General features: G+C 43.6%; 1 protein-coding gene across 1 annotated transcript in view; it reads right to left on the bottom strand.

Moving 5' to 3' along the window:
* The window catches only part of LOC121281218 (5-hydroxytryptamine receptor 7-like), a 38,604-nt gene extending 25,521 nt beyond the window's left edge, over positions 1-13,083 (bottom strand). The window contains exon 1 of the mRNA XM_041194010.1: positions 12,371-13,083. Within this exon, the coding sequence (XP_041049944.1) occupies positions 12,371-12,873 (503 nt within the window). The 5' untranslated portion in view covers positions 12,874-13,083. The remainder of the gene's footprint in view (positions 1-12,370) is intronic.
* Positions 13,084-18,402: the final 5,319 nt, after the last annotated feature.

Here is an 18,402-nt window from a genome sequence, read left to right as displayed (position 1 = left end):
CAGCACTGTAGGTGTAACTTCACCACATGGACAGCAGCGGTTTAAGAAGATAGCTCACCAACACCTTCTTGAAGGACAATTAGGGATGGGCAATGCAGCGATGCCCAGTTCAGGTGAATGAATACGAGTAAAGAAAGCAAGGAAACCCTATTGTAGCTCTTTTCACATATGAAAGGGTACATTGCAAACAGAGAAAATCACTCAAAATTGGAAGGGTTAATTATAAATTAAAGAAATCACTGGCTGAATACCTTCATGAGGTTCTCCAATTTGAACATACTACACTAAGGAAAAACAGAATTACCTGGAAAAACTCAGCAGGTCTGGCAGCATCGGCGGAGAAGAAAAGAGTTGCCGATGCTGCCAGACCTGCTGAGTTTTTCCAGGTAATTCTGTTTTTGTTTTGAACTGCCAGCATCCGCAGTTTTTTTGTTTTTATACTACACTAAGGAGTGTGCTGCCATCTAGTGCATTGAATGCTGACTTGACTGAAGAAATCAGAAAGCAAAGAGACACATTCCGATATTGAGAAGGGAACAATGGGATAGAGACCTGACACAATGGGTGACACTGGTGGTGATAGGTCCTTTTGTTTGTCTCTGGAATCAGGAGCTCAGCCCAGCCAGACTGATTGGTTGTAATTCTCCTCTTTCTGTCAGGTTCAAAGAAAAAGCCAGTAATTCCTAACTAATTGACACTGAAGTAGCAGCCTCACAAGGGCCCACTAAATTAATAAAAAACAAAAACAGAATTACCTGGAAAAACTCAGCAGGTCTGGCAGCATCGGCGGAGAAGAAAAGAGTTGACGTTTCGAGTCCTCATGACCCTTCGACAGAACTTGAGTTCGAGTCCAGGAAAGAGCTGAAATATAAGCTGGTTTAAGGTGTGTGTGTGGGGGGGGCGGAGAGATAGAGAGACAGAGAGGTGGAGGGGGTTGGTGTGGTTGTAGGGACAAACAAGCAGTGATAGAAGCAGATCATCAAAAGATGTCAACGACAATAGTACAATAGAACACATAGGTGTTAAAGTTAAAGTTGGTGATATTATCTAAACGAATGTGCTAATTAAGAATGGATGGTAGGGCACTCAAGGTATAGCTCTAGTGGGTTTTTTTTAATAATGGAAATAGGTGGGAAAAGGAAAATCTTTATAATTTATTGGAAAAAAAAAAGAAGGGGGAAACAGAAAGGGGGTGGGGATGGGGGAGGGAGCTCATGACCTAAAGTTGTTGAATTCAATATTCAGTCCGGAAGGCTGTAAAGTCCCTAGTCGGAAGATGAGGTGTTGTTCCTGTCGAAGGGTCATGAGGACTCGAAACGTCAACTCTTTTCTTCTCTGCCGATGCTGCCAGACCTGCTGAGTTTTTCCAGGTAATTCTGTTTTTGTGTTGTTCCTCCAGTTTGGAGGAACAACACCTCATCTTCCGACTAGGGACTTTACAGCCTTCCGGACTGAATATTGAATTCAACAACTTTAGGTCATGAGCTCCCTCCCCCATCCCCACCCCCTTTCTGTTTCCCCCTTCTTTTTTTTTTCCAATAATTTATAAAGATTTTCCTTTTCCCACCTATTTCCATTATTAAAAAAAACCCACTAGAGCTATACCTTGAGTGCCCTACCATCCATTCTTAATTAGCACATTCATTTAGATAATATCACCAACTTTAACTTTAACACCTATGTGTTCTATTGTACTATTGTCGTTGACATCTTTTGATGATCTGCTTCTATCACTGCTTGTTTGTCCCTACAACCACACCAACCCCCTCCACCTCTCTGTCTCTCTATCTCTCCGCCCCCCACACACACACCTTAAACCAGCTTATATTTCAGCTCTTTCCTGGACTCGAACTCAAGTTCTGTCGAAGGGTCATGAGGACTCGAAACGTCAACTCTTTTCTTCTCCGCCGATGCTGCCAGACCTGCTGAGTTTTTCCAGGTAATTCTGTTTTTGTTTTGGATTTCCAGCATCCGCAGTTTTTTTGTTTCTATCGCACTAAATTAATGTTTTCAGAGTGGGAATGTCAGATTGGTGAATTAAGGGTTATTCTTCTGTTGCTGCGATTAAAAGCATTATTGCAACACGGAAGGACCTTCTCCATTGTATGGAACTCGTGTGCACCCATGTGGGAGTAGTTGACCCTGGCACCAGGTTCTAAAGGTATTCTGAAAATCAACAATTGCACCCCTAACCTTGATGAGAATGATCAATGACATAATTTCTGTTATTATCTGGGAAAAAAATCAAATGGGTAGATTCTTAACAGCATGTAGCCTGGCAAAGAGGCAATGAATGAAACCTTTTCATCTTTCATCTTTTCATCTTTTCATCAGTCTTTGCTGATGGTTCAATTATTCCAGGCACAGCGCATAATGAACGGAGGGATAAGAACTTCAGTTGTAGGTCAGCACTATTAGAGAAGAACTCATGACGACAGTGGTATGATTCTGTATTTTGGCATTAATGTTCCTTGTGTAGGGGGGTGGTCAACACATCAACCAAGGTTCCCTGTTGCCAAAGATACAGTGGATGCTGGAGATCTGATATTTTCATTTCTGTTTTATTTAATTTTCTGTTCCCACTGCTGGTTGCAATTCTTTGATTCCTGCTAGAAAGTACATCTAGTTGAATGTTGGGTAAAGCGAGAATCAGACTCAGCAACTGTCTTAAGAACATAAGAAATTGGATCAGGAGTAGACCGAACAGCCCCTCAAGCTCATTCTAATATTCCTAGCAGGAAGAACAATGAGTGACAATATAAATTTTGGGATAAAATTCTAAATGGGGTACAGGAGCAGAGGGAGCTGAGGGTATATGGGCATAAATTATTGAAGGTGGCAGGAAAGGTAAATAAAGCACACATGTTCCTGGGCTTTATATATGGAGTGCAACAGCAAGGAAGATATGTTAAACCACAGCTTCAGTCTCAATTGGAGTATTGCATCCAACTGTGTACTATCTACAAGATGCACTACAATAACTCACCAAGGCTCCTCTGACAGCACCTTGCAAGCTGGAAGTCCCCCTCCAAGTCACTCACCATCCTGACTTGGAACTATACCGCCATTCCTTCACTGCCGCTGGATCAAAATCCTGGAACTCTCTTCCCAACAGCACTGTGGGTGCTCCTACACCATATGGACTGCAGCAGTTCAAGGAGGCAGCTCAACACCACCTCTCAGGGGCATTTAGGGGATAGGCAATAAATGCTGGCTTAGCCAGCGAAGCCAGCATCCCACGAATGAATAAAAAAAAATCCTCGGCAACCTACTGTAGGCAGGATGCGATGGTATTAGAAAGAGTTAAGAAGAGATTTACAAGAATGGCTGCTAGGATGTGGAACTTCAGTCAATGGGATAGGTCGGAGAAGCTGGGTCTGTTCTCCTTGGAGAGAGGAGATTGAGAGGAAATTTGATAGAGATGTTCAAAATCTTGGAGGGTCGGGACAGAGTAGATAGGGAGAAGCTGTTCCCATTGGTTGAAAGATCTAGGACCAGAGGGCACAGGTTTAAAGTGAATGGTAAAAGAAGCAATGGTGAAATAAGCAAGAACTTTTTTACGCAGCAAATAGTTAGGATCTGGAACGTACGTCTAAATGTGTGGCTGAGGCACAATCAATTCAACACAATTCAAAAGTGGATTGTATAATTATCTGAAGAGAAAACATTTACAAGGCTATAGAGAAAAGGCAGGGGGAGGGTAGTAGATTAAAAGGTAGCCAACACAGACACACCGAGCCGAGTGGCCTCATCCTGCGCTGTAATTATTCGATGATTCAGTGAGATAATGGCTGATCTTCAACATCAGCTCTACTTTCTTGCCCTATCCACATATCCCTTGGTTCCCTATCAAACCTAGCCTTAAATATACTCATCAACTGAGCATTCACAAGCCCCTGGGGTAGGGAACTTCTAAGACTAACAACTCACTGACTGAAGACATTTCTCCCCAGCTTAATATTACATGGACGATCCCTTATCCTGAGACTATGTCCCCCAGTTCTAAACTCTGCAGCCCTGTTGTCTCCTTTCCCACTTCTCCAATCAAACAGCCCCCCTAGATTCATGAAGAAACGTCAGTTCAGCAAAACACCATAGAATAGCAAGTACCTATAGAAACATACTCAGGTATAGGTAAAGGAAGAAATTGGAAGAAAATTTGTAAAGAATGGGGAGTGCACTTTCGCATTCTAATCTCAAATCCCATAATCTCTCAATTTTTATTCTTCATAAGCACCAATTTTAACACTTTTTTCAGTGTTTGCATTTTATTTAAACCAATTTTTTTAAAGTGCTACCGGCAGTGAGTAATAACGATATCACTTCACTGAGTTTAGGCAGCAATAAACACCTCAGCAAAACTTCACCAGTCCTGACATTTTCTGAATTCCTCAATTAAATTCCAGTCTTCTTACTGACTCTCAGCAATTTTACCCTCCTGCTTTTACTAACAGGTGAGGGAATAAACACGTAATTCACTTAAGTTAATTTATTGATAGCGTGAGTCAACATAAGTTAAAAGTAAGAAACAAATTATCACCACAGGGCAAAAACAACCACTCATTTCCACGTCAGATTGTTTTTGAGTGACTCCAATTGGTAAGGGGACAAGAATCAGAGTGGGGAGGGAAAATAGACATCAAGTTCCATCTAGAATGCTAAAGCATTGGATATAGTAACATCCTGTCTACTGTTACTGCTTGTGGGGATTTTCCTCCCTGGTTTCTCATATCAATATTTGTTGCCAATTCACAAATAGTGAACAAATACCAACTGCCTCAGAGCCAGTCATGGTTGATACTACCCCCTTCTCCACAGATGGAAAATTCAAGCATCGCCCATCATGCGACTGAAGAACTCCTAATCAGACCCTGGAGCACACCATTGAAAAATGCCCCAGTGGGAATGCACAGCCTGCAAGCTTCTTAAACTGGTTACACCAGGCAGCTTTGCCCTGGCTATGTGGTTTAGACAGTAACATTTGATTTATTTACTTTTTTTGCAATTGCCATTCGAAAGAAGAAAAGTGTGTAACTTTGCCAAATATCCCCTCCAACAAGAACTTGCATTTATGTAGCACCTTCAATGTAGTAGAACTACAAGGCATGTAATGGGCAGGTAATCAGATAATTTGACACTGAATCACTCGAGGAGATGTCAGGATGGTTGACCAAAAAATTAATCGAAGTTTTAAGGAGCAGCTTCAAAGGAATCAACTACAATTCTTATTAATATGAAAAAAATATATGAATTTTTTTTTACTGTCTTTCTTCTTTCTAGCTTTTTCTAATTTGCTCTCCATGCTGATTTTTTGTGGCGGGGGTCTGGGAGGGGGTGTAGCTGAGGAGAGAGGGGGAGGAGGTTCACTCCTCTGGCCCCAGTAATCCTCCCACGTCTCAGGGAATTAGTGATTTGTGAACTGAGAATGCCGACAAACTCTGCTGCCAATTACTGGCATTTAACTTTCACCAGTCATCTCAAAACAATTTATAGTCAATGAAGTACTTCTGAAGTGTAGTCAAGTAGGAAACACAGCACAGCAAACTCCCACAAAAGCAATGTGACAATTATCAGATAATCTGGTTTTGTGGTGTTGATTGAGGGGTAAATATTGAACAGGACACCAGGGACTACTCCCCCGCTGTTCCTTGAAATGCTGTCATCCACTTGAGAGGGCAAGCAGGGCCTCAGATTAACATCTCAATCAAAAGACAGCACCTCTGAAAGTGCAGTACTGAGCTGAAGTGTCAGCCTTGTTATTTGTGCTCCATTTCTGGAGTGGGACTTGAATCCAGAACCCGCTGACTCAGAAGTGAGAACGCTGAGCCACAGCTGGCACTGGCAGAGCAGGCATCACAACCAAGCACAGCCCAGCCTTTATGCAATCTTCCTGCATCTAAACTCTCCAGCTTTAGTCTCTATGAAGTGATCAGGGATGAGTGAGGCCATCCTCAGAAACAAACCCGGAGCTTGTTTAATTCAGTTACACAGAAGCTTTAACAACCATGCTTGCAAGTAAGAAATCTAGAGTGGACTGATGATGTCCTTGAAGCAACTGGCTGACAAGAGTTACTGAGGGCAGCAATGTGAGAGAGCTCAGCTAAAGCATGCAATTCAAAACGTGATGAAAATTTTTATTGATGCCACAGCATTGGTGGCCCTATAGGGGAGGGAGATCCAGATTTCCACTACCCTCTGTGTAAAGAAAACTGATTCCTGAGTTTACTCCTAAATGGTCTAACTCTGTGATTTTAGAATTATGTCCCCTGGCTCTGGATATTAGAAGGGCAAATTCACTTCAAGGAAGTGGCTGAAAGGTGACATCAAACCCAGGGCAAATGACTATGAACTGAATTGATTCCCAGCTGCCTGACATCCATTAGACCATAAGACATAGGAGCAGAAATTAGCCCATTTGGCCCATCGAGCCTGCTCCGCCATTCAATCATGGCTGATAAGTTTCTCAATCCCATTCTCCCGCCTTCTCCCCGTAACCTTTGATCCCCTTACCAATCAAGAACCTATCTATCTCAGTCTTAAATACACTCAATGACCTGGCCTCCACAGCCTTCTGTGGCAATGAATTCCATAGATTCACCACTCTCTGGCTAAAGAAGTTTCTCCTCATCTCTGTTCTAAAAGGTCTTCCCTTTACTCTGAGGCTGTGCTCTCGGGTCCTAGTCTCTCCTACTAATGGAAACATCTTCCCCACGTCCACTCTATCCAGGCCTTTCAGTATTCTGTAAGTTTCAATCAGATCCCCCCTCATCCTTCTAAACTTCATCGAGTATAGACCCAGCGTCCTCAAACGTTCCTCATATATTAGGCCTTTCATTCCTGGGATCATTCTCGTGAACCTCCTCTGGACCCTCTCCAGGGCCAGCATATCCTTCCTGAGATACGGGGCCCAAAATTGCTCCAATATTCTAAATGTGGTCTGACCAGAGCTTTATAAAGCCTCAGCAGCACATCCCTGCTTTTATATTCTAGTCCTCTCGAAATAAATGCCAACATTGCATTTGTCTTCTTAACTACCGACTCAACCTGCAAGTTAACCTTAAGAGAATCCTGGACTAGGACTCCCAAGTCCGTTTGCACTCCAGATTTCTGAATTCTCTCCCCATTTAGAAAATAGTCTTTGCCTCTATTCTTCCTACCAAAGTGCATGACCTCACACTTCCCCACATTGTATTCCATCTGCCACTTCTTTGCCCATTCTCCTAACCTGTCCAAATCCTTCTGCAGCCTCCCCGCCTCCTCAATACTACCTATCCCTCCACCTATCTTTGTATCATCTGCAAACTTAGCCAGGATGCCTTCAGTTCCTTCATCTAGATCATTAATGTATAAAGTGAAAAGTTGTGGTCCCAACACTGACCCCTGCGGAAGTCCACTAGTCACCGGCCGCCATCCTGAGAAGGACCCCCTTATCCCCACTCTCTGCCTCCTGCCAATCTTCTATCCATGCTAGTACCTTGCCTCTAACACCATGGGCTCTTATCTTACTGAGCAGCCTCCTGTGCAGCACCTTGTCAAAGGCCTTCTGGAAGTCCAAGTAGATAACATCCATTGGCTCTCCTTTGTTTAACCTACTCGTTACCTCCTCAAAGAATTCTAACAGATTTGTCAGGCATGACCTCCCCTTGATGAAACCATGCTGACTTTGCCCTATTTTACCAAGCACTTCCAAGTATTCTGAAATCTCATCCTTAATAATGGACTCTAAAATCTTACCAATGACTGAGGTCAGGCTAATCAGCCTGTAATTTCCCGTCTTTTGCTTCACTCCCTTCTTAAACGGGGGTGGGGGGGGGGGGGGGTTTACATTAGCACTTTTCCAGTATCCAGAAAGACAGCTTTCCAAAAGAGGCAATCATCAACACCTTTTTTCACTTTTTTTTCTCTTGGGATGTGGGCAACATTGACAAGGCAGCAGTAATTACCCATCCTGAGCTGCCCTGAGTTCATTAAGACTCAACCGCAGAGTCTTGTGTGGACTAGGCCTAGGAGGGGCGAGCAGGCTTCCCTGCTCTGAAGGACAAGATGAACCAATTGGGTTTTCATCACAACCTACAGGTGGTGTGACTATTTTCTTGGGCCAGGGCACAAACAAGCAGATCTGTCGCATTCAGTTTCACAACTGGGACATAGCAGGATTGTGAACTTAATCCCCTTGGGTTGCTAGTCCAGTATCCAAAGCACTGGGCTACCACAGCCACAAATGTTTAAAGATTGCTTTCTTCTCAAAGAAAATGATTTCAACAATTGGTGGAAATTAATTACCTAAGATAGCCACAGCTCTTTGTACTCTTTTGATTTGAAACCATATATCGATTATAAAGATATACTGTTGCTTACAAGATTACAAGACATAATTATATCAGGGTTGAGGGATTTCAGTAATGTGGAGAGACTAGAGAAGCTCGGATTCTTCGGCTTAGAGCAGAGAAGGTTAAGAGGAGGTGTTCAAAACCAGGAGAGGTATATAATAAAAACAGAAAGTGCTGGAACTACTCAGCAGACCTGGGAGCATCTGTGGCAAGAGTAACGGAGTTAGCATTTCATGTCGAATATGACTCTTCTTCACCTCCCCCCACACTATACACAGCACCCCCACCCCGGCTTTATTTCAGATTTCCAGCACCTGCAGTATTTTGCTTTTATTTTGCAATTTTATTATTGCTTTCACTCACAGAAGGGTCAGCAATGATAGGACAAAGGATTAAGATAATTGGCAAATGAACTAGAGGGGAGATGAGAATTTTTAAAGATGGCAGATTGCTATTACCTAGGAATGTGCTGCCTGAAAGGGTGGTGGAAGCAGATTCATTAGCAACTTTCAAAAAGGAATTAAATGTATTCTGTAAAGGGAAAAGATTTGCCGGGCTATGTGGAAAGAGCAGATCAGTGGGACTAATTGGATAGCTCTTTCAAAAAGTCAGTGTAAATGTTCTTCCTTTGTGCTGTATAATGCTATGTTCTGTGATAAAAGTTATAATGTAAATCTCTCTTTTGAGTTATGTGAACACTTAGTAACACAAGTCACATCAAAATTTGTCACTGGAAACAACCACCAAAATGAATCAGTAGTGAATGCAGAGTCTGCTGTTGAACTGAGCCATACAGACCAGGAATACAGAAACAGGACTAAGTCCTTCCATCTAGTTAAGCTGCTCTGCCATTTAGTTAGATGATGGATGACCTATACTTTTTCCATTTATCTACCTCCATTCCATATCCCCTAACATCCTTACATCACAAAAATCTATCCAGGTCGTGGAAACTTATATTGTCCTAGTATCTACAACTTTTTGGGGAGAACATTCCACTACCCTTTGAGCTGACAAGGCTGGCACTCCACTGCAATGCTGAGAGAGTGCTGCACTGTCAGAGATGCCGTTTTTCAGATGAGATGTTAAGCTGAGGCCCCACGCCCCCTCTGGCAGATGTAAAAGGTCCCATGGCACTGTTTTGAAGAAGAGCAGGGGAGTTATCCCCAGTGTCCTGGCCAATATTTATCCCTCAAAAACCTTACAAAAACAGATTGTCTGGTCATTATCACATTGACGTTTGTGAGAGTTTGCTTCACATAAAGTGAGATTTTTAAAATTTATTTACAAGAAGTGGGCCTCGCTGGCTGGACCAGCATTTATTGCCCATCCCTAGTTGCCCTTGAAAAGGTGGTGGTGAGTTGCCTTCTTGAGCCACTGGAGTCCATGTGGTGTAGGTACACCCAAAATGCTGTTAGGGAGGGAGTTCCAGGATTTTGACCCTGCGATAGTGAGGGAACAGCGATATATTTCCAAGTTAAGGTGGTGAGTGACTTGGAAAGGCCACATTTCCTGCATTACAATAGTGACTACACTTCAAAAAAAAGTACTTCATTGGCTGTAAAGCACCTTGAAACACCCACTGGTCGTGAGCCTTTTTCATTTTCTTTTTAACAAGCATCTCCTGCTTTCATTCCTAAATGGTATAGCTTTAACTCTTAGATTATGCCCGCCAGCTATATATACATGCATGGTGAGTAAGAATGTACATGTTTTTATAACATTAGATGTGCAATGTTATCTGACACACAAATACTATCAGGGTCACGAATTAAATTGAACAAATCAATCAAATGTGGCAAATAGAATGGAGCAAATTTGCTAGAAATAAATGTAAGTGTCAGCTGTGGCTCAGTGGGTAGCTCTCTCACATCGGTGTTGAAAAGTTATACAAGGCTTGAACACAAAAATCTAGGCTGCCACTCCAGTGCGGTACTGAAGAAGTGCTGCACTGTCAGAGGCGCTGGCATTAAACTGGCCATCTACTTTTTCAGGTGGATGTAAAAGATTCCCAGGGAAATGCTCCAAAGAAAAGCAGGAAAAGTTCCCTCAACTAACATCAAAAACAGAAGCAAAAACAAAAATACCTGGAAAAACTCAGCTGATCTGGCAGCATCTGTGGAGAGGAACACAGTTAACGTTATGAGTCCGCATGACTCTTCAACAAAACTGTTGAGGAGTCATGTAGATTCAAAACATTAACTGTGTTCCTCTCCACAGATGCTGCCAGACCTGCTGAGTTTTTCCAGGTATTTTTGTTTTTGTTTTGGATTTCCAGCATCCGCAGTTTTTTGCTTTTATCAAAAACAGAAGAGCTGGTCATTATCACAATGTGCTTGCTGTGCACAAATTGGCTGCTGTATGTCCGGCATTACAGCATTCACTAGACTTTAGAAATTCATCATTGGCTGTCAAGCACTTTGGAAGTACTGAGGTTGTGAAAGGCGCTATAGAAATGCAACCCTTTTTTCATTTTTGCAGGATTTTCCAAAATGCTGTACAACCAATCAAATACTTTTGAACTGTTGTCATTGTTGTAATGTAGAAAAATGTAGGAGTCAGTTTTCGGTCAGCAATGAGATGATGCTGAATTGGTCTGTTTTTAGTTATCTTGGTCAACAGATAATGACTGACCAGGACACCAGGGAAATCTGCACCTGAGAGGGCACAGTGGATCTTGGTTTAGTGTCTCATCCAAAAGTTGGCTCCCCAGACAGTGCAGCACCCTCTCAGTACTGCACTGAAATGTCAGCCTGGATTATGTGCTCAGGTCTCTGGAAGAGGACTTGACCCCTGTAACCTTCTGACTCGGAAATGAGAGTGTTACCGACCGAGTCATGGCTGACACCTCAAAAAAAAAGCAGATTTGAAACCATAAGTGTGACATTTAAAGGAATTGAATGTGTTTTTTTGTATATACGGTGTTTAGTGTCATAGCAACAGAGTGCAGCAGCCAGCAGTTATAAGACAGTTGACAAGTTTCACCCTGACGGCTCCTGGCTTCACAGGAAGTCTTAGAAAGATCAAACAAGGAGCAAAACCCTGATTTCACAGAGTCCAGTCCATTGTACAGCTATCATCCCTGCCTCATCTCTAAGATTCCGAATGCTTTATGCAGACGATAAAGCTGCAAGTGGAATATTCAGCTATTAAAAAAGGGTTTCTTCCTGTTCAAAAGTAACTGTTCCCACACTCAGAATATTTCAAATAACATACACAGAATATATATAGAATTTATCATAAAGATGATTTCCACTGACTTTCTCAGTCCTCTGTAATCCCTCATACACTCTCATACATACTCATATCTACTGTCATATATACTCTGACACATATACTCTCATATATAGATAAAAACAAAAAACTGCAGATGCTGGAAATCCAAAACAAAAACAGAATTACCTGGAAAAACTCAGCAGGTCTGGCAGCATCGGCGGAGAAGAAAAGAGTTGACGTTTCGAGTCCTCATGACCCTTCAACATACTCATTCTAGAGTATATATATGAGAGTATATATATATATATATACTCTCATATATATACTCTAGAATGATAAGCCAGTGTGGAGCATACCAGAATATGAAAACAGGAACTGCTTTAGATTGAGTTTGGTGCAGTTTGCTGTGAGATATTTAAGTGGTGGCTGCACATAAAGCAACAACAATCAGGCGGAGAGGTTCAGTCTATGTAGGGAATGAGGGCTTATACCTCTTGTGGTGCACAGTCCCCTTTCACCTCACTCCATCTTTAAAACCATCCTTGAAACCAAAGCCTTGACCACATCTCTGGTCAGTGCCCTTAAAGCTTCCTATTCCAGCCAGGGGCCTGACTGAAACAGCAATGGGGTCATTTGGCTATGTTAAAGGTATTGTTAAAGTTGGTACTGGTCAGCATAGTCAGTGTGCTCACTCGATCGTAAGAGATGGTATAGCCCTGTGACTGGTCAAGGCTTTTGCTGTGTGTGCTTGTCAATATATATATATATATATATATACCTACATGTGTTCTTGTCAATGTTAGGTGTTAGAGATAGGGACTCACCTGTCTACACTGATCACACACAAGGTCATGATTGAAGCTGTGCAGCACATTACATCCATGGCGATGAAAACGTTACAGAAAACTTTACCAAAGAGCCACTCTCCCCCCACCAGATCGGTGATGATCACAAAGGGCATCACGGCCAAGGCCACCGAGAGGTCGGCCGCAGCCAGGGAGACCACCAGGTAGTTGGAGGGCTGCCGGAGCTTCTTGACGATGCAGACCGAGATGATGACCAGCGAGTTGCCTGCGATGGTCCACAGAGTGATGATGGAGAGCATGATGCCGATGATAACTTTCTCCACGTCCCCGTACAGCAGGATCTCCTCTCCGCAGTCGGTGGAGTTGCTGGTGTTGGCGGTGAGCGGCTCTGCCCCGTCCCCCAGCCTCGGGGAAGAGCTCCCCTCGCTGGGGAAGAGCGGCAGCTCCTGCCAGTGGCGGAGGCTCTCGGCGTTGTCCAGGGAGCGGTAACTGAGCAGGATGGGCTCGGCGTGGAGAACCATCCTGACTCGCTCTGCACCATGGAAGCAGCGATGCCCAGCAGGTCCATTCAGCGAGTAGTCCGAGGGCGCTTTGGAACTCAGGACCAGTTCGCCAGGCTCACCATCCCTCCGGCTTTGCCTTGACCCAGGCTCCCAGTATTTGCTAGTGTAGGCACACACTCACACATCCAACCACACAAAGATCCGGGGGCATTCCCACAGCCAGATTAATGCCCCCCTCCCACCACCCCCCCTTCTCAGAAAATCCCAGTGCTCCCTGATGCATAAGAGGGTTCCGAAATCAAATAATGCAGATCACGGGGAGGGGTGGGGTGGATGTTTGAAGTCCAGTGTCAGAGTGAGGTTGCCACTGACCTCCTTTCCTCGCCCGATTTCAGTATGCTCAAAAAAAAGACAACACACATCCCTGTGAAACTCCAGAAGCAGCTCGGCTCCCTCTTCTCCCAGACGCATTCCTATAAATATATGTGGGTCTGACAGATGACAGCCGCCTCCTGAGGGTGTCCGATCACCATTACAGCCCACTCAAGGGCATCGAAACCAAAAAAAAAACAAACCCCACCCCCCCCCCCGCCACCCCACCACCACCAGCAGCAGCAAAACGCCTCCCTCCCTCCCTCACCCCTTCGAAACCCGTCGGCACCGCAGCGAAAAGTTCCTGAACTCAGAAGCAATTCTCATGTGCCGATTTCCCTTTTTTTTTTACTTTCCAACCAAACTCGTTCATTTCACTTGAAAAAAAGAAAAATCCACGTCATGACAGAGAGAAAAAAAATGATCAAATTCCACCCCCCACCTCCCTCTCCACCTCCTTCATTTCGCTCCAAGCGATCTGGGAGAAGGGTTTCATTCTGAACCCAGTGAGCTGAGACCTTACATCTCTCCCTCTGGCCATTGAGGGGACGGTGCGCTTCAGGGAGGCGGCCTGGAAGGAATGTTTACTCAGTTCGGACTCGACACGTTAACTGTGTCCCCTCTCCGCAGATGCTGCCAGACCTGCTGAGTTTTTCCAGCTATTTTTTTTGTTGTTACGGGAGGTATGTTGTCCGGAGTTGTTAAATTCGGCGCTCAAATGCGAAACTTCATCGTTTCTCTCTCTCACTCTCATTTTAAGGTAACAACAAGGAAAAGGTTCAGAGAAAGTGTTTTTTTTTTGGGGGGGGGGAGCTGTAGAGGTTGGTAGGTGCCGGTGGGGTAGTGGGGAGGTGATAAGAAGGGACGATCCACTTATATCATAAAAAATGTGCTGGGGGCCAGAGAAGAGACGATGCACTTAAAATGTGCCGGCGGCCAGCAATCTGTTCGCGTCCCCACAGATCCATCATACACTGAGGATTTGCAGTAAGAAGACTGATATACAACATGTAACCCCCACCACCCCCCCACACCACACCCCCATAAGTCGTGTAAAGCAATGGCATGCGGGTTTTTAAATATATATATACTTTTTTCAAAAAATCTGGATTTGTGAGAAAAAAAATCAGATTTCCGCAAAGTAAAATGTTGGACTATCCAATAACGCCTTCGTTTCAAAATCTGGAAGTTTCGAAATATGTAGCTGCAAAGATTTTTTTTTTAAAAAAACATCGTTTTTATGTCTATTTTTAAGTATGAAACGCGCATGTTTCACCCGAGCCCTAAATGTCAGTAATGATCGGCTCTGCTTTTCCAGTAGAGTGGTTCCATATCCAATAAACTGTCACTCTCTCTGACTGTTTTCTGAACGATTGGGTGGCTGCTTCGAGTTACTTCAACCTCAAGTCTTGAGAATGTCAACAGCCCCCGCTATTCCGAAAAAAAAACTTCAAGTGCTTCTTCTGGCGTGCCCTTTTCGCTGGCGAAATGATTTGAAAACTGTCCTGCTTCAAAACACACTCATTTTATCATCGAAACGATCAGGGTTTTGGAAGAAAGCTCGTATGAGGTTCCCACGTCTCTGACTGGACCACCGGTGGCTGGTGATGGTCTGAACAAGAGTACAAGTTGAACACACCTAAGAGTTGAAAAAAAAAGAGATAAAAACAAAAAACTGCGGATGCTGGAAATCCAAAATAAAAACAGAATTACCTGGAAAAACTCAGCAGGTCCGGCAGCATCTGCCGAGAAGAAAAGAGTTGACGTTTCGAGTCCTCATGACCTTTCAACAGAACTGAGCGAATATGCGAATATGAGAGGGGTGAAATATAAGCTTGTTTAAGGTGGGAGGGTGGGTGTGGGGATGGGGAGAGAAGTTGGGGGGGGGGGGGTGTTGTGTGGTTGTAGGGACAAGCAAGCAGTGATAGGAGCAGATAATCAAAAGATGTCACAGACAAAAGAACAAAAGAACACAGAGGTGTTGAAGGTGGTGATATTATCTAAACGAATGTGCTAATTAAGAATGGATGGTAGGGCACTCAAGGTATAGCTCTAGTGGGGGTGGGGGCATAAAAGATTTAAAAATAATGGAAATAGGTGGGAAAAGAAAAATCTATATAAATTATTGGAAAAAACAAAAGGAAGGGGGAAGAAACAGAAAGGGGGTGGGGATGGAGGAGGGTGTTCAAGACCTAAAGTCTTCAATATTCAGTCCAGAAGGCTGTAAAGTGCCTAGTTGGAAGATGAGGTGCTGTTCCTCCAGTTTGCATTGGGCTTCACTGGAACAATGCAGCAAGCCAAGGACAGACATGTGGGCAAGAGAGCAGGGTGGAGTGTTAAAATGGCAAGCGACAGGGAGGTTTGGGTCATTCTTGCGGACAGACCGCAGGTGTTCTGCAAAGCGGTCGCCCAGTTTACGTTTGGTGTCTCCAATGTAGAGGAGACCGCTTTGCAGAACAACTGCGGTCTGTCCGCAAGAATGACCCAAACCTCCCTGTCACTTGCCATTTTAACACTCCACCCTGCTCTCTTGCCCACATGTCTGTCCTTGGCTTGCTGCATTGTTCCAGTGAAGCCCAACGCAAACTGGAGGAACAGCACCTCATCTTCCAACTAGGCACTTTACAGCCTTCTGGACTGAATATTGAAGACTTTAGGTCTTGAACTCCCTCCTCCATCCCCACCCCCTTTCTGTTTCTTCCCCCTTCCTTTTGTTTTTTCCAATAATTTATACAGATTTTTCTTTTCCCACCTATTTCCATTATTTTTCAATCTTTTATGTCCTGCTAGACTTTCCACCCCACATCCCACTAGAGCTGTACCTTGAGTGCCCTGCCATCCAGTCTTAATTAGCACATTCGTTTAGATAATATCACTACCTTCAACACCTCTGTGTTCTTTTGTTCTTTTGTCTGTGACATCTTTTGATTATCTGCTCCTATCACTGCTTGCTTGTCCCTACAACCACACCACGACCCCCCCAACTTCTCCCACTCCCCGGACCCCCTCCCTCCCACCTTAAACCAGCTTATATTTCACCCCTCTCCTTATATTCGCTCAGTTCTGTGGAAGGGTCATGAGGACTCGAAACGTCAACTCTTCTCGGCCGATGCTGCCAGACCTGTTGAGTTTTTCCAGGTAATTCTGTTTTTGTTTTGTACACCTAAGAGTTGGATTGATCCATTCGGCAATTCGTGCCTATCCAACTAATTGCAGTTCATTACAAGTCCTCATTACCCAAACCAAGGGCAAAGCCATCAAGTCTAGGAAGGGATTAAAAATGATTTTATTCTCAAAACCTAACAAGTAAAAACATAAGCCTTTTAGTCAGTTATTTACCCTTCAGGATTGGCCTGGAGTCCCCAGGAATCGAAGATCAGTCTCCAGGACATAGCTGTGTGCAACCCTGGAGAAAATTCATTGGGACATCTTTGTCAATTTCTTTTAAATTTTCTCTTTACCAGATATGCAAATATTGAAAATGGGGAGACATGGTTTTTTAGTTGACAGTCAAGCATTATCCAACTGAGTAATGAATCTTTCTGCTTTCAATTGGTATAGGAAGACAAGGATGAATGTGTTGGCAGGAGTGTAGAGGCAAGTCATGTGATGAAACCTCCAGCAGTACATTGGCAACAATAATTTAATGTTGCTGTAACAGCAATTGGAGTTGGGCTACATAATACAGTACAACAAAAATTAGCACTGCTACTCATTCTGATGAAACCTTAACTTGGTTGCTCTCTCCATCGATGCTGAGGACTTCCAACATTTCTGTGGTTTTCTCCTTAAGTTCCAGCATCCGCAGTATTTCACTTTTGTACCAATGCCAGTGAACCTTGTTTCTATCATTTTACAGAGAAAGTTGCAATTATTTTTGAAATGTATGTTTACCTTTGCACTTTAATGGATTTCTTTCTTCCTAGACACCTCTAGCATAAGATATTGTCCAGGCGATCGATACTGAGAAGTAGACAATGTTCTTGTTGCTGTCACTAGTTCCCTATCAGCACTTGATGCAAGAACCAACGCAAGTAACATATTCAATTGTAATGGCTGATAGAGCCTGAGTGTGAATTTATTCCCTCCAGATGGAATTGCTAAGAATAATCTCTGTCTTCTTGGATGTGCTTTTTTATTGATTCATGGGATGTGGGCATCTGTGGCTAGGCCAGCATTTATTGCCCATCCTTAATTGCCCTTGTTCAGTGGGGATTTAAGAGGGTGTGGGTCTGGAGTCACATGTAGGTCAGACCAGGTAAGGGCAGCAGATTTCCTTCCCTAAAGGGCATTAGTGAACCAGGTGGGTTTTTACAACAATCAACAGTGGTTTCATGTTCATCATCAGACTTTTAATTCCAGATTTTTTAAATTGAATTTTATTTTAATATTTGTTTGTGGGATGTGGGCATCACCCACTAGGCCAGCAGTTGCCCATCCCTGACAGCCCTTGCTCAGAGGACATTTTTTAAGAATTAACCACATGGCTGTGGGTCTGGAGTCACACATAGGCCAGACCAGGTAAGGACATCAGATTTCCTTCCCTAGAGGTTAGTGAACCAGATGGGTTTTTACGACAATCAGCAATGGTTTCATGGTCACCATCAGACATTTAATTCCAGATATTTATTGAATTCAAATTCCACTGTTTGCCATGGTGGGCGATTCAAACCCAGGACATCTCCCCCAAGAGTATTCAAGATGAGCTGGCACCTCAAAGCTACCTTGCCTATTGCCTCTCCAGTGTTTGTCACAACAGGACTGTTGTTCAAAGTAAAAAATACCACCAAGCTTTCAGGGCACTTAGGGATAATCAGTAAAGGTTGCATTACTAGAATAACCTACATCCTGAGTACAAATGTTAATAAATGATCAGAAGTGTCCTGGAGTACTGGCCACCAGACTGACCAGATGCCAGTAATTGAGTGTGGAGGGGGGTATTGCGGGTATAAGAGAATATTTGCTAAAGGGAAGGAAATCTGCCATTCCTTCCTAGCCTGGCCTACCTGTGACTCCAGTTCCACAGCAATGTGGCTGACTCTTAACTGCCCTCTGAAATGGTCTAGCAGGCCACTCTGTTCAAGGGTGATTAGGGATGGGCAACAAATGCTGGCCTTGTCAATGATGCCCACATCCCATGAAAGAATACCATAAAAAGGATAAAAACAAAATACT

The sequence above is a fragment of the Carcharodon carcharias genome, chromosome 1 (assembly GCF_017639515.1).
Source record: "Carcharodon carcharias isolate sCarCar2 chromosome 1, sCarCar2.pri, whole genome shotgun sequence".
NCBI lineage: Eukaryota > Metazoa > Chordata > Chondrichthyes > Lamniformes > Lamnidae > Carcharodon > Carcharodon carcharias.
Note: the sequence above shows the minus strand (reverse complement) of the source record. Positions and strands in the feature narration are given on the sequence as shown.